At 35.8% G+C, this 22359-nt stretch overlaps 1 protein-coding gene across 1 annotated transcript in view; it reads left to right on the top strand.

Annotated features, from left to right (window-relative positions):
* The window catches only part of LOC113768981 (protein JINGUBANG-like), a 16568-nt gene extending 8974 nt beyond the window's left edge, over positions 1-7594 (top strand). Inside the window, exon 3 of the mRNA XM_027313478.1 lies at positions 7103-7594. Within this exon, the coding sequence (XP_027169279.1) occupies positions 7103-7594 (492 nt within the window). The remainder of the gene's footprint in view (positions 1-7102) is intronic.
* The last annotated feature ends 14765 nt before the right edge of the window (positions 7595-22359 follow it).

Raw genomic sequence — 22359 nt, 5'->3', positions numbered from 1 at the left:
TGCTCCAATTTATCAATCAATGTGACTGACTTTATTTTGGGATTAAGTGAAAGAGAAAGGTATCTCATGGGCCTTCTGAGTGACCTCTTTTAATTTTTGAACACTCTTATTGTGTAGCTCGGATCAGCAATCTAGTGTACACAAGGATTTTAGAAAGCATACACTTGCGAATTTCCAGACTGGAGGTTGAAAAAATCTCAATTTGGTCTTATTCCTTAAAATTCATCACGGAATCTCCAATGAGCAAAAGAATGAAATGTACATGAATATACACAAAACAATATTTGTCCAAAACTTTATTACTAACAAGATTAAAACAAAGTTTGTCGTTCAATTATAACACAATGAGAAGAGAGAAACCTGTACAGAGCTCCACATATACACTTTTCATCTCATTTTCTTTTGGAACAAAATGTATTAACAAATCAAATAGACAGAATTTTCCTTTGAAAAATAATTACAAAATCTCTCAGAGGCTTTAGTGTAGAGCTTTCAGATAGATCATTTATGTTTTCATTGTAGGATCTGCCCAAGAATCAAATAATACTTTCCAAACTTCATCGGATCAAAAATTGTTATCCAATATAGGGAAATATTTTCATCTTATTGAAACATTTTTTTTATGAATGCAGGGGAGGGGGAAACAAAAGAAAAATACCCGGAGTCAGTAAGCAAGAATAAAAAATCGGTATGCATGTCCTATGGGGGAGCCCTTTTATGCCAAGGGTAGGCCTAGCATGAAAATGCAATCCTCCAGAGCAGGCACTATACAATACCTGATGGATCCAATCAGCTTATGGAGTGAAAAATAATTTGAAAAAAATTGGCCCATTGGAATGAGAAGAGACGTCTGTCAAAATGAGGACTTCGTCCGAAGGGATTGATCACTTTTGATCGATACAAGAGCTTGCAAAAATGCACGGGTTTGACCTTGACGAACTCCTATCGAAGAGATTGGAATTTGTTGACAAAATTTCTCAGTGAATTACGGGTCAAAACCCTAATTGATCAAGTGATTGGATGCAATGGACGGTTTTCTTCAAAATTGACTAGATTTCCCAATTTGGAATTTGACAATGAAACCCTAATAGGGCAAATGGGTTGAATGAAATTGACAATTTATTTACAATTGACCAAATTACCCTAAAAAGGGAAACAGGTCAAATGAATTGAATGAAATTTATCCAAAATTAATCAGATCACCCTAAAAAGGGTAAATTGATCAAACAGATTGAACGAAACTTGAGTTATTCAAAATCGGCTCGGTTGCCCTAAAAATGGGTAAATTGGTCAAATGAATGAAATTGAATTAGGGATTTATTCAAAAATCGGCCGAATGACCCTAAAAAGGGTAAATTGGTCAAAAGACCCTAAAAAGGGTAATTTGGTCAATTGAATTGATAATTTATTCAAAAGCGACCGAATGACCCTAAAAAGGGTACATTGGTCAAATGGATTGGATGAAATGAATTTATTCAAAAATGATTAGATTGAACTAAAATTGAATGAATTGGAAAAAAATGGATTGGATAAGATGGATGATTTGTTCAAAAATCGATTGAATTATTCGCCCTACTGGGTGGTTTCAAGAAATCATTACAATGCCTTGGTCTATGAGCTTCTAAAATCAAAATTTGGCCTCTATATTTATCGTCTCAACAATGAGGAATCATTTGTGAATTTTCTTCGAATTAACGTCCTTTTACGCAAGGGAATTTTACCAATTTTGAGAAAATGGCCAAAAAGTGATTATTAGATACTCATATTCCAAAAATTGCTTCATGAAAATGATCGGATCTTTACCTTACCTTGTGCACTACCCCTTCGGACGGTACGAGAAAGGTAAACGTGCAAGTCTCATTTGGATTATATATCCGAGACATGGGGTGGTTTATTCCTAACACGGGATCCCCTAAATGGCATTCCCTTTCTAGGGTTTATGCATGATGTCAGTTTATTAAAGCGATGTAAATATATGACAAATATGACCTAAAAGACATAAATAATGCATTGAGGGGGAAAAAGGTCTAAAAATGAAATGTATTTACTGCAAAGTAAGTGCAAAGACTGAAATTTAAACATGTGAGCTATCTAGTGGGTGAGTCACTAAAAGAGTGCCAAAAGGGCCTCTTATCGCTAAGGCATATGAATGCAAGCCAAGAAACAAAAGAATGGTTAGTGCAATTGATAATACACATAACACATTGGGAACAATTAAGAAGAAGAAATACAATAAAGCAAGTAAAAGGGGTGGAACCCCTTCCCTCGTGCCTAATGTGCTTAAAATAGGGTGAGGCTGACTCTAGCCTAGGAAAATGCTAATATGGATGCATGAGGCTGGGGTTCACTAATGCCTAGACTCGATAAAGCTTCGGCTCCCAAGCCTTCAGACCTAAAGGCGAAGGGTCATCACTCCCAGGGCCTTCGATCGGTGGCTCGAGTGATCCCTTAGGTAGCGCTATGGGCGCAGAGCACACCAGCCGCCTACCCAAGGCAATCGATCCTAATCCTACAAGGTGGTGTGGGAAACGCCCACGAAAATAAAAATAAAATGGGATAAAGCAAGTAAACATGCACGTATGAAGTGTTCCCCTATTTTGAGGGAAGGGGTTGAGAACCACGCGAGGCTCTAAAGGTGACACACCCCCCCAAATGCAATGCAAGCGCGAGATAAACAAGTAAACAACATCCAATCAACCAATCACACATACGTGAGTGAGGGAAATGTTTGATACGCGCGCGATGCAAAAGGCCCTAAAATGGAAAATGCAACCCTAATATCCAAATGCTATGCATAAAAAGGGTAGAAAAGGGAAAAGAATGGCCAAATCAAATGCTCGGACCCACTTAAGAACTCCCCAGTGGAGTCGCCAACTGTCGCGCCCCACTTTTTGAATGAATTGTGTGAGTGATGAATGTGTGGTGTGAACGTGTGCAAAATAAAAAGTAAAAGGCCATGGGACTTTGGAAAGCGACGATTTGGCCAAATGAAAATTTAAAAAGGGTTTTTTAAATATGAAAACGGAGTCGCCACTTGGTATAGATTTGGGGTGTACCAAGTCACCCAAAAGAGTGTTTTTTAAAGACAAAGTAGTAAAACCCTTTTTAAAACGACTCCTAGTCCACGTAAGCCAAAGAAAAAGGTTCGGGGGTCACGTTTGACAAAGGGGAAGGCAAGGATAGAATCCAAGGCACCCCTTTGACCTAGCCAAGGCTAGTTGCGCGACTTAACCTTACCTTTCCTAATTTTCTACCCAATATATGTTCGCACGTTGGATATGACTATATGAATGCAAAACGAAAAGGAAAATGCAATCCTAAATTCTACGATGTCTCTCGTGAGGCTTTTGGTCCCAAACCACATGAATTGTGGCGGCCAACGAAGGAAAACCTCATAGAGGTCGATTAATGCAAATGAGATTCAAGCGTGCAAGTGTGAAAGTGTATGAAAGATGCAAGAAATGCAAGTGCAAGTGTGCGAAATTGTATAAAGGTGCTTGTGTGAAATTGTAAAACAAATTCAAGTGTTTGTGTGCAGATGTATGAAAAGGTGCTCGTGTGAAATTGTGTGAAAAATCCAAGTGTTTGTGCGCAAGGGAAGGGATATGAAGGTGCATGTGTGAAAGTAGGAGGAGAAAATAAAAGTGTAATGAGGGTATAGAATGATAGAGTGAATGTAGAATGCATGAGCCTAGGGAATGCAAGCAAGACGGGTACGGGGGTTGACTCCTAACTTTCCGACTTTGATTTTCCCTTTGATTAGAAGGCAAAACTAGCGTGCTAAGGCTATCGAATAGCCACACTCGCTCGTTTCCCTCATCAGAAGGGGACCCTCAAGCAAATGGACCCTACAACTATCATGATATACAAAAATCCTAAAATGAAGGGAAAGGGGGTTCGAGGAGCATGCCAAGTGATAAAACTAAGAAAAATGCATGATATGTGGTGAACAAGCAAATGATATGCTAATGAGGGGAAATCCCTAAGGGTCTAGCGTTGGACTAGCCCATTCTATGAATTCCGACTAGCGTTGGACTAGCGGAAACGTACAGTCATTCATTCCATTCATTCATGGCTATGAAAGCAAGTAGACATGCCAAAATACTCGTAAACACATAGCACATAGCATTTAGCATGCTCGACTAGATGCAAGAGCCTAATAAAGCAATTAAACATGTAGCAACAAAAACAAGCAAGCAAGGGGAAGGGGAAGTGGACCAGATGCTCTCCGAGCACTATCTATTACAAGCCAAGAGGTGTACACATACCCCATAAAAGCATAAAGGGGAAGGGGAAATGGACCAGATGCTCTCCGAGCCCTATCTATTACAAGCCAAGAGGTGTACACATACCCCATAAAACTTAAATAAAAGTAAAAACAAGTAAATGCACGCAAGGAGGTAAGGAAAGCAACGTAGACATGCATATTCACATAACACGTAGGAGCACGTAAGGTCAAATGTAGTGCAAATGAGGGATAGAGTGTACCTCCCTTGAAATTGGGCCCCAATGAAGTAAAATCACTTATTTATCCTCCAAAATAAAAGAAATGGTCAAGGTACCAATTTATTTGCCAAAAATTAAAAAAATAGGCAAACACAAGCTCACATGGTCATAAAGCTCTTAAATTCATGCATGAAGTGCAATTTAAACAAAGCATGGTAGTTAATTGAAACAAAACAAGCCATGAAGTTGTAGAGTTAAAACCTCCAAGGACCAGATTGAAGAAATTATTCAATTGGTTGGGTCATAGCGGCATTAGTTAGAAACCAAGGGGTCAAAGTGCAATTTTCAGAATTATTTTGCATGCATGCAGACTAACGTAAGATAACATTCTTCAACAAGAAACAAGCAATTACTGCACTTTCTGTTTGCAAATTCATGTCCCCAGGCAACTTTTGATCAAACTTTCTCAAACAAAACCAAAACCCTTTCCTGAACCACCAAGTACATAACTTCAACATCTAAAAATAGACTAAAACAAAAAACTTGGCAAGTGATTATATAAGTGCTGGAAAATTTTCATGCGCAAACCTCTTTCAATTTCGGCAAAACAGAAAATCTGCCCATAACTTTCTTTCAAAATAAAAAAAAAGCAGGTTTCGAACATAAACTTGGGACTTCAGCACACCTTCTTTAACCAAACCTTTCACCTAAACACTTCTCCAAAAAAAAAATTCAAATAACAAACAGACTAAGTAATTTAAACATTCAAAAGATTTCAGCATGCCGAATGTAAAGCCTGCTGCATTTCTGGTTGCTAAATATCTGCCAAAACCTCTCATCAATTACCCAAACAGCTCAAACAAATTCCCAGCTCAATATTGATTAGTTTCCATAAGACCGACATCACATACAGCAGCTAATCATGCTAAACGAAAAAAGTCAAAACAGAGAAAAGCCACAATCTCAAATTTGTTGCCGCAATTCTGCAGCTTATATCGTGCAACTGTGTCCGTGCAGGAAATCTAATCAGACTTGCAATATCACCACCCTCAAACTCACATAACCTTCATTCATCGATCAACTAAACTGATCTAGGCAAAGAAAGTAAGAAAGAACAAGGCGTATGACCAGAAAATTTTGACAGCTTTTTGCACAAGGAGCTTCGCAACAAAATATGTAGTTTTCAAAGAACTTATTTGATTACTTGCTGGTTTCTGGTGCTGCGACTCTTTGTGTTTTCCCCCCCCAAAAATCCAGAAGCAAAAGATGCAAACTTTGGCTATTTTCAGCAGCTTTTATCCGATGTAATAAACCCAATGAATCAACAAACCCACAAAACTCTAGAGTTCAAACTCACTGCCTAACAAAATTTGGAGATACACACTCCGCAGGCCAGATTGAAGCAGGTAGAGACAACGACAAAAAATAACAAAACAGAAAACCAAAGGCAAGATTCCAACTCAGTCACGAAAGAACTTGGAAAGGCTAAGGAAACCAGTTTTAGGAAGATACCTGAAATTCTTTCTTTTCTGATTGATGGAGAGAAAGTGAAAGCTTCGGTCTTTCCTCTTGCTCTGGTGGTTTCCTTTGCTGGTTTTTTGGTTTTCCGTCGTCACTGGGATGCTCTGCTTCCTTTGTCCGACCGTCCTCTTCTCTGATTTGTTCAACCGTCACCTTTCCTTTGGTTTCTTTCTTCCCAGCCTTCAACCGTCAAAGCTCTCTACTTTTCTTTCTTTCGTTGCCTTCTAAACCTCCCCGCTGATCCCTCACTCTTGCTCTCGGCCCTAGCCACTACTAAAACCTCTCTTTCCTTATCTTTCTTAGCCGCTGTTTTCCCTTCTTGCCCTCTCTTTCTCTCGGACTTTAGCTCCCTCCGCCGCCGCACTCTATTCCATTTTTATTGCCCTCTAAACCCAGCCGTCTTTCCTTAGCTCCAACTCTCAGCCCGTCACCTCTCTTCTTTCTGCCGTTGTCAACCTCTCAATTTTTCACCCCCAAACCCAGCCGCCACCTTTTCTTGCTGTTTTTTCCTTCCGATCCTCCTTCCCCCGATGAAGCTCTCCCTCTTTCTCTCGCTGTTTTTTTCCCATCGCCCTTCACTCTCCTGTTTGCGGCTGCCAATCCCTCTATTTATATCAAGCACTCAACCCTAAAAACCTCAGCCACTTCCTCTGAAATTTGCAGCTAAGGAGCTCCCCAAAGTTCACTTGCAAGCTGCGGCAAAAACGCAGCCTTCATGCTGCGCGTTTTTTTTTTTTTTTTTTTTTTTTTTTTTTTTTTTTAAACTTTCAACTTATAAAACTAAAAACTAAAAACTAAAAACTAAAAATAAACTTTCAACTTAAAAATAAAACTAAAAACTAAAAACTAAATTCGAATAAAATGAACACGACAAATAAAAAAAACTAAAATAAACAGTAAATGAAATTACACCAAAAATTTGGTGTCTACACCACCCCCGCCCCAACCCCCAGCCCGAGAGCCCCCCGCGGGCACCCGCCCCCATTGCCATCCCTAAGTGGACTTAGTACTGGAAATAGGACCTGCTCAATTCCAAGTCATGTGCCAAGCCATGAATTTCTCAAGTGTTTATAATATTCTACTTGGACGACCTTGGATTCATGCTTCAGGTGCCATATCATCTTCGCTCCATCAGATATTGAGATTTGTAGTAAATGACCAATTAATCACAGTGTTTACAGAGGATGATTGTACTATGATCGTCAATCACAGACCAAAAGAGGAAAGTGATAGAAAATCTCTGGCTTCTCCTCGCCATGTGGCTGATATCGTTTCAGTAAGTTGGGTGTCCAAAGACAAGTCAGTGATGGGAATGAATTTGCCAGAAACCAGCGTTATGATGGCTAAAGAAATGATTCGAGGAGGATACGAGATAGGCAAGGGTCTTGGGCATAACTTGCAGAGAATTCTAGAACCAATAGAGTTTCAAGGAAAGAATGACACCTTTGGACTAGAGTTTCAACCTACTTCCAGGGACAAGAAAGAAATGCTGGATCACAAGAGAGCAGAAATGGAAGGAAAGCAAATTATCAGGAATATCCCACCACTGCACTACACCTTTCCCTATCCATCGGAGGTAATCGGATTTGAATTGGACCCGATCGATGAGATGGATCAACTTGTCTAAGCTGTTTGTGGGGGTTACAGGGCGAGCCGTCAGAGAATCCAGAATTTTCAGAGGTCTCTAAGGAAGCAATGAAGAATTGGACCATAGATTTTCTTTCCTCCCGAAGGAAATTTCGGTAAAATCTAGGAGATTGCCTTTGGTTGAGAGTTATGAAAAAGATCATTTGCATTGTTCATCTTTTGTTTTTCAGTTTTGTAAATAGTTTTGAATCAAATGTCTTTTCAATACAAGTCTTTTGTTAGGCAGCGTATTATGACGTTTTGTCCTTTATTTGAAATTCAATGAATTGCACAGTGTTCATTTTTCAATTGTTTTACTTATGCATTATTGTATCTATCTCATTCTTTTTCAGATAGCCAAAAATAAAACAAATTGACCCTTTAGATATCACTATTCCGGAATTTGAGGACTGCAATCTCGATATCTCTCACGAATTTAAAATTATTGAATCAGAAATTCAAAACAAGAGCGATAACGAGGAAGAATCTGGGTCTTTGTCAAAGATTCTTGAACAATATGAGGAGAAATCCAAACCGAATTTAGAAGAGATAGAAATCATTAACATTGGCACAAAAGCGGAGATATAGCAGTTCACCAATTGCCGATCGATCTGAATTATCTGCTGGTAAAGAAAAATTGCTCAAATTTAAGGCAGATATAGGGCTCAAATGAATGAAGCTATGGAAGCCACAAATAAATTTGAAGAAAATCATTCGCAAAATAACGGAAAGGCACCGTGATTGGCACGAAAAGCTGTCATACGCATTAATGCTTATCATACTGCAATCAAAACTTCTACTGGGGCAATGCCATATTCTCTTATGTATGGGATAGAAGCAGTATTACCTACAAAGATTGAGATCCCCTCTTTGCGCATTTTAGTGGAAGCTCAGCTGGAGGAGACTAAATGGATCAAACAGAGACATGAACAGTTGTCTTTAATTGATAAAGACGCTTAAACGCTGTTTGCCATGGACAGTGCTATCAGAGGAGAATGGACCGTACTTATAATAAAAAAGTCTGACCTCGATTATTCAAAGAAGGAGATACGGTTTTGAAGTGAATTCTTCTCATTCAAGATGAAGCCAAAGGAAAATTTGCTCCAAAATTGGTAAGGACCTTCATTGTCAAGAAAATACTACCCGGAGGAGCACTCATTCTTACAGAAATGGATGGACAGGTTTTTCCTTAGCCAACCAATTCAGATATGTGTAAAAAATTCTTTATTTATTTATGTGATTTTTGTTTTTGAAATATGGTCTAAGGTGGACTAAAAGACGGGCCCTCTTCTTTTTCCTCTGAACATTTTGTCCCTAGTTCTCCCCTTTGAACCTCCAGAATAATTTATTCCTTCATTTGATAGCCTTCTAAAAATCGCAAACCTCGCACTGGGGCAAATTTTATCTTTCATTCGAAAAAAAAAGAGAAAAAGGAAAAGAGAGAAAAAAAAAAAGCAGCCTAACTGGGGCAATTTTTTTAGTTTTAATAGCCCTAAATAGGGGCAGGAGCTTATATGATGCAGTTTTAAGATTTTTGAAACTCTTTAAAATTTGCCTTCAAGCTTTAACACTTCTTAACACCACACCTGACCCCGTTACAAAAAACCATAAAGTCTCGGCCTCTACCTTAGTAGTATTTCTAATGAAAATCACTTAATCAAATGGCAAATGATGTCAATACACCTTCACCAATTTTGTAAGGGAAGGATTGTCGCACTGATGCCATGAGTTCTTAAAACACATTTCTGAGTTGATTAAGGCTATCGGCAAGATTTGTTTATTAGATGAAAACTCGAGAGGGCACCTTGTAAAAAAAAAGAAGAAAAAGGAAAAAAAAAGGAAAAAAGAAATGAAAAAAATGATGAAAGAAAAAACAAGAAGGTGGGAGTAGCCTTAGTGAAAACCCGAAAGGGCGCTAAGGTAGGGTTTTATGAGGAAAAGTGAGCATGGAATTGAATGGCTGATGACTCAGTTCATTTGAATTTCTCTTTACGTTGTGGTTCTGTTGCCAATATTGAACTCCGGAGGAACGATATCCAAAGAGTCAAACGTGGCATTTTGTTTGAGATCAAAGTGCTTTGGTTCATCAAGCATAAACTGTTGAGTTTACAGGTTCATTTCTCTAAAATTAATTTTTTTCAATAAAAGTAAATTTTTGTTTTTTATGTTACTAGGATTTTCATCATTTTTGTGTAAATAAAATATTTTTTCATGTGTTTCATGGTCTCATTTATCTCGTTGAGTTTATCAAATAGAAATCCCTATGATTTATTGAAAATGTTTGGATACCAAATGTCATATTTGATTAGCATTGGAAGTTAAGAAAACCCGATACAGTTCACATAATAAAGTTGAGTGTTTACTAAATCGGGGAAGAACGTTCAAATATTTACACATTTCTTGGAGGGATTGATCGGATGGTGGTGGCATTATCTATCATTATGATTATTTCTTTTTTGTAGGTCCAAATGTCCAATAACATCACACTGGGGCAAAATTTTTTTAGAAAACTTAACTGTCTCGATCATAATTTTTGAAATTTTACAAAAAGCATTTTTCAATAATTTTTTGGCAGACTCGGGTTTTATCCCACTGACCAATTTTATGGCAGGTTCGGATTTTATCCCACTGACTAACTTTTCGACAGGCTCGAGTTTTATCCCACTGACCTTCATATGGTTGCTTGTTTCAGTTCGTAGCAGATTAATAGCTAAATATTTGGTGTCTATGTCTTTGTCTCGAGTTTTTTCGAAACTCTGACAAAGAGGGGCAAGGTGTAGACACCAAAATATTTATTTTATTTTGTTTTTGTTTTATTTTTTATTTTTTATTTTATTTTTATTTCACCAAAGTTTGTAAAATGATAGTTAACTATTTTTATTGAATTAGGTTCATTTTCTTTTTAATAATTTACGGAAAAAAAGAGAATTCTCATAAAAATTTATTTTCAACCTTTTCAAATTCAATTTCTTCAAAATAAAATAAAAATTTGCAAGGCAATTTCAAATATGAATTTAACATTTTGTTTACCCTAAATTTGTTTTGAAAAAAAAATAAAAGAAAAAACAAAAATAGATGGAGGGCATGCAAGGTAGCTAAGTGGTTAGGTCTGCATTAACCATATGTCTTTGTTTTTTGCACAACACATGCAAGAGGTTAGGTGGCAAGACAGGTGTGGAGTTTGGGAAAAATCTGGAATAAAAAGGAAAATGGGAAGGGAGCTTCAGACAGAAAAAGAGAAAGAAAGGAGAAAGGAAGAAAAAAGGGTTTCGGCTGAGAAGGGAGAGAGCTTCGGGCAGGAGAAGAAAGGAAAAAGAAAGGGAGAAGAGAAAGAGAGAGGAGGAGGAAGAGAGAGCCTGGGAGAGCAAGAAAGGGAGAGAGAGGCTGCGGAGAGATAGAAAAAAATGAGAGAGAAACTGGAGAAAAAAAGAAAAGAAGAGAGGAAGAGGGTTTCGAGCACAAGCAAGAGAGGAGAGGAAAAAGGAAAAAAAGAGAGAAAGAAAGGAAGAGAGAAATCTGGGGGAGAACAGAGAGTTTGGGACAAGAAAAAAGAAAGAAAAGAGAGGGAAGATCAAGTAAAAGAAAAAGAAGAAAAGCTGCTGCAAAAATTTTTTCGTCACCAGGCTGATGAATTAGCCCTCTTTCTTGCTCGTTTCTGGTTTCGATAGTGCTTATTTTGAGGAGATTTTTTTTTCTGCACCTTCTCTGGATATCCGGGAACAACTTTCGTTCAGCAATCATCGAGTGAAAACAACTCTAAGCTAGTTAAATTGAGGCTCAAAGTAATGACTTCATCAGCTCTAAAATCTTCTGCAACACAAGTTCCTGGGCTTCATTTTTCAGAACCAGATCAATTTCTTGGGGCATCTCACGTGCGTTTAACAGTTCCAACATTCTCAGGTAACTCTTGTCTTTCCTCTTATCGGTTTTCTACACAACTTTCATGGAAATTCGAGCTTAATGAACATGAAACTCTGAAATATTTGTTGTCAGTTTGATGAGCTTGTCCCGTCCCTCTGTTATGTTGTTTTAGACAATTTTCTTGCTGAATATTCCTTGTTTGGTTGGTGAAACTTTGATGTGTTGGAGTATGGAAATAAAATGCATGAAGTACATGATCTCATTGGCGTAATAATTTGCTTCATGCGTTTGCTGGAATGAAACCCATGAAAATTGCATAAAGAAAGCCTCTGCGAAGAAGATGCATGCAAAATTTTCAAAATTGCATTTTGACCCCTATTTTTTAAATAATTCTGATATGGCCCAAAAAATTGAAAAAATCAATCAATTCTTGTCCCTTAAAATGTTAATCTTCTTGAGCATGCTTTCATATGATTCTTGGGACAGATTTTTTATGAGTTTTAGCATGAAAATTAAGGTTTAATAATTTTGATAGATTCAAAATTTTGATTTGGGTTTTAGCAAAAGAATTAAAGATTTAGGTAATATTTTATTTTGGGTTTAGCAAGTGGGTGTTGGTTTATTTTTGTGGATTTTAGCATTGGATTTGGTAGGCTTTATTTTGAGCCCTTAATTTTATTTTTCTTTAATTTTGACCCCTAAAATTTTGTAATAATAATAATTTGATCCCAAAAATTTTCTTAATTGTTTGCAATTAAGTCCTTGTTTGTTTGATTTCTCAAATAGAAGTTGCTTTTATTTTTAATTATTAATTATATTCCATTTGAATGCTTCAATTGATAAGTTTCATGTTTATTTTTATTTCTTTATGATTTATTTGTTAATTAAATTGGTGCCTTGATGATTTTTGTTAATTTTGGAGTTAAATAGGACAAATCCAATCCCCCATTAGCTACTACTTCAAGGGAGGTATCCTTTTGTGTTATTTTTAAATCCTCTTATGTGCTTTTATGTGTTTTCATGTGTGTAATTGCATGTTTTTGAGTGATTTTTCTTTTAGTTATTCATTTATTTGTTTTAAGTTTCATATATTTAATTTAATTTTGATAATTATTTAAGAGGCATTTAAATGCCAAGTTGTAATAGATAGGGGTTCAAGACATGTATTTAGATAGATTATGTAATAGATAGATTTTAATTCTTACCAAAAGTGTAATTAGTTAGATGAATGTAATAGTTAAGTTATTATTTTATTCTTTTCCACCCTAGATTGTAGTTAGGGCCCCTGAATGTAATAGTTAGGTTTCTATTTGCTTTTATTTGCTTTTATTTGCTTGCGTGCTTGCATGTTTGTGTGTTTACGTGTTTACTCGCTTTCTTAGGATCTTTGCATCTAGATATCATGCTTATGTGCTATGTGCTCTATGTGATCTATGTGTTTACTTACTTTTATCATGTTTTATATGATTTATTTAGTTATAATAAATGCACGACGTCACCACACTAGTCCAACGCTAGTTGTGACCTTTCTCCCCGACTTTTCGCTAGTCCAACGCTAGTGAACACTTGTAGAAATGGGCTAGTCCAATGCTAGATCCTTTGAGCCGTTCTCGTGCTAGATTTACATGTTTGCGGGACAAGCACTACATTTTATGCATATTTTCTACTTTTTTAGGATATTTACCATTTTTGTATGATATTTTCTCTATATGTATATCCCTTATCCCTATTTGCGAAACATGACATATAGACTTGCATTCCCTATATGTATATCCCTTTCTCCCCGACTTTTCGCTAGTCCAACGCTAGTGAACACTTGTAGAAATGGGCTAGTCCAATGCTAGATCCTTTGAGCCGTTCTCGTGCTAGATTTACATGTTTGCGGGACAAGCACTACATTTTATGCATATTTTCTACTTTTTTAGGATATTTACCATTTTTGTATGATATTTTCTCTATATGTATATCCCTTATCCCTATTTGCGAAACATGACATATAGACTTGCATTCCATTTAAGGAAATTAGGAGTAGGTTAGTGCATTTGCTTGATTAAATTAGGGAAATCACCCTTCAAATATGGGATATGGACGAGTATGACCTTTTGGCCTTAGCACGCTCGTATCTCCTCTATAAAAAGGAAAAATATAGTCACGAGTCTTAGTTCCCCGTACCTGTTATATTGTATTCCTCTTTTTAGGTCACGTATACTTATATATTGTAATTTTTCTTTTCTTCGAATCTCACTCTTTGCATATTCGTGACCCCTTCTAAGAATCATTTTGGACATCACAATTAATGTGATTCGCACCAATTAAATTTTGAAGAGATATTTCGACCCTCCCGATATCCATTAGGTCTAGGTTTGCGTCCATGTAGTAACATCCAAAATGTGATGAGTTTTATAGGTTAAATTAAAAAAAATTTCGACTAAATCATGCAACTCGCCTTGGCTAGGTTGAAAGGTGTCTTGGATTTTATCCTTGCCTTCTCTTTTTTCAACCGTGACTCCCGAACCATTTTCTCTTGTTTTCAAAGAAGGGTTTTATCTGTTTTTTATTAAAAATATATTTTTGGATGACTTGGTACTTCTTAACTCGATACCAAGTGATGACTCCTATTTTTTCTTAAAACCCCTTTTTAGACTATTATTTTGACCCAAATTGTCGCACTTTTTAAGTCCCATTTTAGACCCTTTTCTTTTGTTTACTTTCTAAAATCAAAGACTCATTTTTCACTCAAAATTAATCAAAAATTCATTTTTATGAAAACTCGTAATTTTTATTTTTCAAAAAATGGGGCGCTGCAGGTGGGTGATTATCAATAGGTTTTTAATCGTTCGAGACACCACCATCACCGTTATTTGCGACCAACTGATCAATTACATGCCTTTGTGCGGTCATTTCCGCACTTAACTCATTGAACTTGCCAAGTACCTCGCTTAACTGAACTCTCAATGCTATCAAATCCAGTGACACAACTATAGCAGATCTCTCCGAAACTTCTAGCATTGAACTCATGTTTACAGATTGTCTCAAGACTCTACTTTGGGACCTAGTGATGATGGGATTTCTTCATGAAACTATGTTTAAGAGTACCTGAGGATTTATAAGAGGAACTGATTTAGAAATTTACTTTCGATGAGATCTGCCAAACTTTTTTTTAGAAAGAAGAAAAAGCAAAAAAGGACAGAATTAGTAAGTATTTAAATAATTCAAATGCATGTCCTATGGAGGAGCCATTTTCTGTCAAGAATTGGTCTAATATGATATAACACCTTTGAATTGAGGCCTATTCACCAAACCTGTGTTTTAGAAATAATTTTGCAAAAGATAATGATCACTTCATTGATGAATTTCAAAATCTCATATAATCCTCTACATCATTTCTCGAAAGTGATTTCGTACAAGATCATTAAACTTTCTCAATCTATCTATCAAAGCATCTTTTGACTCTCTGGAATAGGGGTTCTACATGTACTCGGTTTGATCATATAGCTTACCACACTTTTTTTAACTCCTGGTGTTTTTCCTGCATCTCTTCACACAGTCTTTTATTCTTTTCTGCCAAACCCTTATTCACTTCTACAGATTATTTCAACTACATATTTTCTCTATCTTTCGCCTTACTGATAGCCATCAATTTCTTGACTTTCTTAGATTGTTCCACTAGCGGTCATTTAGCATTAAAATCTCTGAGCCAATCCTGGTATTGAGGAGTAACTAAAGCCTTCTACTTAAGTTGTGGAATATAAACGATATCCTCATCATTAGACAATATTTTTCAAGTTTCAATGATTGGTATCTTCATTGAAATTTTGTCCAGACATCTCCCTTTGTCAAAACTGATAGTGAATCTGGTCAAATCAGATGTGAGTGGTGATCCTTAAACATGTCTTAACTATCTGAAAAACCTTTTCGGAGGGTTGGCCATGATGTTTTGAGTTCCCAATAGTGATATAAAATCTAAGAATTTGGTGCGTAGAGTAGGGTTGAAACAGTCGGTCCAGTCTAGTACCTATCTAATCTTCTGATCTGGTAATACCTTCAGAAAGTCCAAACATTCAACTACATTTCTTGGCAAATTGCTTTTGTCAATTTTTTTTATGATGAGTAGATATCCAATTATACCCAAGCAGCGGTAGACCATCAAGAGTAGGTATTTGCCTCTTAAAATGTTCCATGGCTCATACATGCAGGATTTGGTTTGATCCATGAAAGAATTTCGACCCCTTTTAACAATTTGTATATGCGACAAAAATGTCAACCAACACTGTCAGTACTATAGAGTTTTGCCGATTTTTAATTCCAAAAAATAAATCAAGCATAAGTTTAGTGATTTTGAAACCAATTTTCTTATCTTTTCTTGAGAATAAATAAATCCTTACCATGACAAGTCCATATACCAGCGGCCTCTTAAGCTTCTATGTCGCCTTAGATGCAAATGAGAAATCCTTCAAATGCATGTTAAATCCATTTTTCATTGCGAATCTGTCAAATAAAAATTTTATATCTATACTTTGATTTGATTCTTGCACTACAGACTATTTTAATCCAGTGAAATGACAGAACTCGGTCTTGCCAGAAGCGACTGGAAATATCACTGCTGTGCCCTCTGTTGACAAATTTAGAAGACCGACTACCTCTTCAATTGTCAGAGCCATCTCCTTGTTTTCTATCCTAAATATTGAACAATTGGGATCTTATAGTTGAATCAAAACCTCTACCAAGTACTCATCTAATTCAATGTCTTTGAAGTCTCCAATTGATTTGAAATAGGAAGTTACTTGATTGATTTTATTAGATGAGAGAAGCCTTGGCCATTTTCGAATCTCTATTGGAACCACCAACAGTTGATTGAATCATTGAGGTCTGTCCATCTGAAGCATGTAACCTTGATTAAATATCTTACCTATAGGCCCCACTTCTCTAATTTTAAAAAAATTTAAACATAAATATCCCATAGAGGGTTAGATACCCAGGGAAGACAAGGTTAGCATATTCTTGAAATGGGATTCCCTAAGTGTCATTCCCTCTAAGGTTAATGCATGATATCAGTTTATCAAAACAAATAAATATGCAATACGTAATTGAAACATGACCTACAAGTGTCCCATTTAGATATGAATAAGTCTAAAAATGACATGCATATATACATCATATTAATGCAATAAATTAAAATTTAAACGTGTGATAATCTATTTATAAAGGCAGTCTGCTCTAAATGAGTACCTTAATAGGACTTTTATTTTTAAACCTTATCAATGCAAGACATAAGAAGAAGACAATGGTAAGTTTATTTGATAAATATCACATAAAACATTGAAATAACAAACTGATACAGAAAATATAAGGTGAAAAAAGAGGGATAGAATTCCTCCCCTCATGTCTAGTGCTCCTAACAGGGTAAGGTAGACTCTGTCCTAAATGATTTCTAAATGGATGCATGAGGTTAGAGCTAACTAATGCATCTAGATTCGATAAGATTTCAGACTCCCAAACCTTCATATACCAAAAGGCAAAAAGTTCATCAATCCCAAAACTTTCAGTCGATGGTTCGAGTGACCCCTCAGACATTGCTACGTGCACATCGTGCCACGCCCACATATCTAAGTGGATCAATCCTAATCTTAATAGGGAAGAGTGGTATGACAACCACTAAAAGGAAAAAAAATGAAAGGTTTAAAAGGAATAGTGTATGCACATATGATGTGCTCCATTGAGGGGAGGAATTAAATATCATTAAATATGCATGAAGGTTCTAGGATAATATAGCTTCCCACTTCCAAATGTAAAGCGCAATACGAGTAAGTAAATACAAATAAATAAATAAAAGTAAATAGACAAACCATTCATCATGAATACGAGTGTAAAATGCAAAAAGTTCTGAAAAGAAAAAATGCAACTTAAGACATCCAAATACGATAAGCAAAAGGGTCAGAAAGAGAAAAGATAACTAAATCAAGTGTTCGGATTCACTAAGATTCTCAATGAAGTCACCAAACTTTCGCGCCCCATTTTTCGCAAAACAAGGTATTTACAAAAAATGTGTTTTTTATTTTTACAAAATAAAATAAGTAAAAAAAGTCTAAAATGGGGCTTTAAAAATGCAACAATTTGGATCCAAAATTCAGTCTAAAAAGAGTTTTTAAGAAAATAGGAGTCGCCACTTGGTATTGAGTTTAGGTGTACCAAGTCATTCAAAAATATTTTTAACAAAAATAAAAATAAAATAAAACTCTTTTCGACAACTCCAGATTTTCAAAAACAAGAGAAAATAAGTTCAAGAGTCACGGTTGAAGAAAAGGAAGGCAAAGGTTCAATCGGCTCAAATCTAAGGCACCCTTTCAATATAGTCTAAACTAATTGCGAGATTTAGTTAAAAATTTTCTAATCTACCCTTTAAATTTATCATGTTTGGATGTTTCCTATATGGATGCAAACTTAAATTTAAATAAGACATTAAATATTACGTTTGGATATTTCCTACATGGTGACGAGCATGCAAAGATGAAGTTCGAAAAAAAAATAAATTATATATATAGGTATAAGTGACAAAAAAAAAAGGAAATGCAACATAATGAGTATGGAAAACAAAATCTCGTGACACAAATTTCTTATTAAGGGATTAATGGAGTATTTTAAACTAAAAGCTATAATTGTCCATTTTTCATATTCGAAAAGTGACTCTCTAGTCTAGACAAACAAATGAACTAACTTATTTTCTAATTTTCTAAATGAGATGCAATTCTAAATAATATGATTTACACATATAGAGAGTAAGGGAATAATGTAAGAGGAAATATTATGCAAATGAGAAAAATGACTTAAAATAGGAAAAATGCATGAAAATGCGATGAATGACATACAAAAGATAAATCTAACGCATAGAGGACATAAGAGTTTAGTGTTGGACTAACCCACTTTTAGAAATTCTCACTAGTATTGGACTAGTAAGGAAGTGGAGGGAGAAACCACAACTAGTGTTAGATTAGAGTGGTGACGTCATGCATTCATTATGCACAATAAAAAAATAAAGCATGAGTTATAACAAGTAAATATGTAAGAGCACATAGCATATACATAAGTATAATATCTAAATGTAAAAATTTTTAAAAAATGAACAAAACATATAAACACATAGGCCACATAAACACACAAAACCTATCTATTACAGTAAGGAGTCTAACTACAACCTAAAGTGGAGAGAAATATAATGAAATAAATCTATCTATCCTATCCATTACATTTAGGGATCTAAATACAATCTAAAATGGGGAAATATAATAAAATCGGCCTATCTATCCTATCTATTACATTAGTTCATCTAATTATAATTGGCAACAATATTACCTATCTATTACATTTTGAGATACTTAAATACCTTCCGAATAATTATAAAATTAACTAAACAAACATTAAAAATTTGAAAAAATATTTAAATTAAATAAATAACAAAGTATGTAAAAACATATAAATATATAGGAGCACATAGGAGCATGTAAGAACACATAATCCAAATTTAAAGGATAATAGGGGTACTCCCTTTTGAAGCGGTGACTAAATGAAGTAAAGTTACCCAATCTATAATCAAAATCAATAAAATGATCACGGCACCAATTTAATTGGAAATATAATAATATAAAAATGTGCTAGATAATAATATAAAAATGTGCTAGACTCACATTATCATGTTAAAAAATGTAAATAAACTCAAAACACTTAAAATTTATAATTTAAATGCATGCAAGAGAATTATAATTAACAATTAAAGGAAGGGAACAATTATAATTGAAAAATCAAAAAACTATTAGAGGCTAAATTGCAAAAATAAAAAAAATTTGGAATCAAAATATAATTTTATAAAAAATTAGGGGTTAAAATTAAATAAAGACAAAGTTCAGGGGCCAAATACAATTAAATTAAGGGTCTAACTGAAAGAAATCTAAAATTTTAGGGATACAATAAAATTACTCAAAAGATTGAGGGTCAAATTACAAATTTTGATTCTGATTTAGAAAAAATATGATGAAGCAAAAGTTGGGCCATCTTTTTTTTTTTTTGGTTTTGTTTTGGCCGGAATACACTAACTTAGTAGAAAAATGCGGGCTAATCCATTAAAAAAACAAGTAAATCCAATCAAAATTTAAACAAATTTAGATTTTATGAAAATGTTGGGCCTAACCCTAAAGTCCAGACGAAACCCAAAGCAAAAACTAATACCAGCCCACTCTTAAACCCAACTACAAATAAATAAAAATCCAACCCTTTATTTTTTATTTTTCTCTTTTTTTTCTTTCTCTTCTTCTTCTTCCTTCCCCTTCTTCTTTTTCCCTCAGATTGAAGCTCTAGCCACCGGATCTCTAGCGATATTTTTGGTCATAAAAACTGTGACGGCCTCACCTCCCCCTAGGGCGTACCAAAGGGTTCGGCGGACCGCCTGCCCAACTCTCGCCAGAACTCACTCACTCGTATCTCACGTCTATATCCGTAGACAATAAGTAACATCGCAATTCAACCTTATAATATACATTGATGCACAAATCAAGATACAAAGCTTCTATACACCCGAAATACTTCAAAGTGTATACAATCCAAATACAAATCATCCTAAGCAAGTGATAGCGCGAGTACAAATTAAAATTCAAAACAGCTAGACTACGCTAGTTTGTACACGTCTCACGCCTCGCTCGTACCCCCTGTAAGGAAAATAAATTGAGCGGAATGAGCTAAAAGCCCAATGAGGTTTCAAATAGCAAGTTGACCAATATTTAAATATACAAGTATCAACGTAGCAAAAGAACGAGCATGACAAGTTCATAAAAGTGAACAATACACTTCAAGCAGCCAATTTCAAAAGGGACGAGTGTAAAATTCTTTTCTAAAAGAAACAATAGCACTACGAATAACAATCAAAGTAGAAGGATACAGATGGCTCTCAGGAGCCAAATTCCCATTGCTTCACCAGAGCTTGATCAAGCACTAGTTGACACTCTGTCAACTTTCACGTAAAGTAACCAGTCCAGTAGTATTTCGCTTAACTCCAATCCGTCCACCATTCGACCCCCTTACCGGGTCCGAACACCAACTAAACACTGGTGGTAATACTCGAGTATACCGATTAGTCGAGGAGATAACACTCCACTTCACAACACTAGATACCCATGGTTCGTTATCTAATCGACCAAACCCTTGCCAGCTCGACTCGATTAACTAACCAGTGGGGTTTGGGTTCCCAAGAAGTCGATGAGTTACATTTCCAATCAATTGAATCAAAATAAAAGTACGGAGACGGGAATGAGAGGTACCTCCCACTCGGATCGAGTGTGGTACATACTGCCGCTCAGTACTTACAAGTCACGCACAAGTATCTCAAATCAATTGCAACAATAAACAAGTACATATCACATTAGAGCAAGTGCGATAAAGTACACCCTTGCCCGGTCATACCAATCACATATCATTCAATCATATTGGTCAAGTATTGAAAACCAGTGTCCAGTTCAATCAGGTATTTGGAAGCACTCATCAAAAGTCTAGTGCCTCTCAAAAATCACGTTCCGGTCCAACTCCTTGGTTGGAGTCCAAATCTGCGATAAAATAGCATTGACGAATGTAAAGCTCTCTAGAGTTCGAAACATAGGAGTTTCGCTTCAAGAAAATCAAGTAAATGCAACTCATTTAAGTAGTATTCAAGATACTTATCAAATCCAGAAAAATTTATGCTCACTCGTTTAGTTTCGGTAAGGAAGCGGTTAAAACTTTAGAACTCCCATTGGAGTCGAAAGAACGAGAAAAACATATTTCAAGTAGTCGTTATTTCCATTTTCTCAAGGATACAAGTTCGGCCAAGTTCTAACTTATATACCTCGATAAAAGAAGATGCAAATATCCTAGATGGTTCACGTGGTATTCGCTCTCAAGCCTTACTCGAGTCGCAAGTATATCTACCTAGCCTTCGAGCGTAAATTTTGGCGGCACGCCCTTTGTATTTACCTATTTTCCAGCCATTTATGGTTTCATTCTTTTCCTCAATCAGTCCCAAAATCACACACAAAAATCATCTCATTTCAATAGCCGTTCAATAGGTTCAAAGTCGTACAAGTACAAAATCAAGATAGGAAAATGTCCGGAAATGAAGTTTAAGTCATAAAACAAAAGACAGATTTACCGTCACTTAGCGTAACGGGCACAACCGAAGCTACGCTTATCAGATTGGGGTACAATTTATATTGTTTCGAAACTAAGACAAAGGCCTACAACTTTGATGAAGACCACTCAGTCCAGTTCGTAGTGTATCCAGGTCAAAATTGGTTTCCAATTTCTGGCTTTTGCACCTTTACTCTAGAAATCCATATCTAACAAGTGCTCTATCATCAAACCCACCAATTACTAACTCAATAACATCAATTAAGAGGTAGATAACTATAATCAAAGCTGAAATGTAAACCCTAGCTCCATACCCAACAAATCAATCAAAACTAACCGATTAACCGTCATAAACCAAGAATATGAGTTTCTATTCACACTTAAACAAGATTAAGGAAGAGTAAAGGGACAGGCAGCCATGGTACCTTCCAAAAGCTCCTTGGAGGTGAGAAAGACACCACTTTCTTCCAAAAATTTCAGTACACCAAGCCTTCAAAGAACCAAAAGATAAGTTTAATCGGTTTGGTTCGGTTAATTTCAACTCAACAAGGAGGAATCAAGGTTGGAGGTGAAGTTGTTTTTCTCTCTTTTCCCTCTCTTATTTTCGGCCAAAAGGGTGAAGAAATGAAGAAGAATGAAGGCCTAGAGAGGTTAAGAAGGTTGGTCTAAGGTTGAATAAAAGATGCATGGATTGGTGCCACTTGTCACCACCAATTTCCATCTCACTTTTTTTTTCTTTTCTCTTGGTTTCTTGGTCAA

Source organism: Coffea eugenioides, chromosome 1 (assembly GCF_003713205.1).
Source record: "Coffea eugenioides isolate CCC68of chromosome 1, Ceug_1.0, whole genome shotgun sequence".
NCBI classification, from domain to species: Eukaryota; Viridiplantae; Streptophyta; class Magnoliopsida; order Gentianales; family Rubiaceae; genus Coffea; species Coffea eugenioides.
This window is presented reverse-complemented; position numbering and strand designations above follow the sequence as displayed.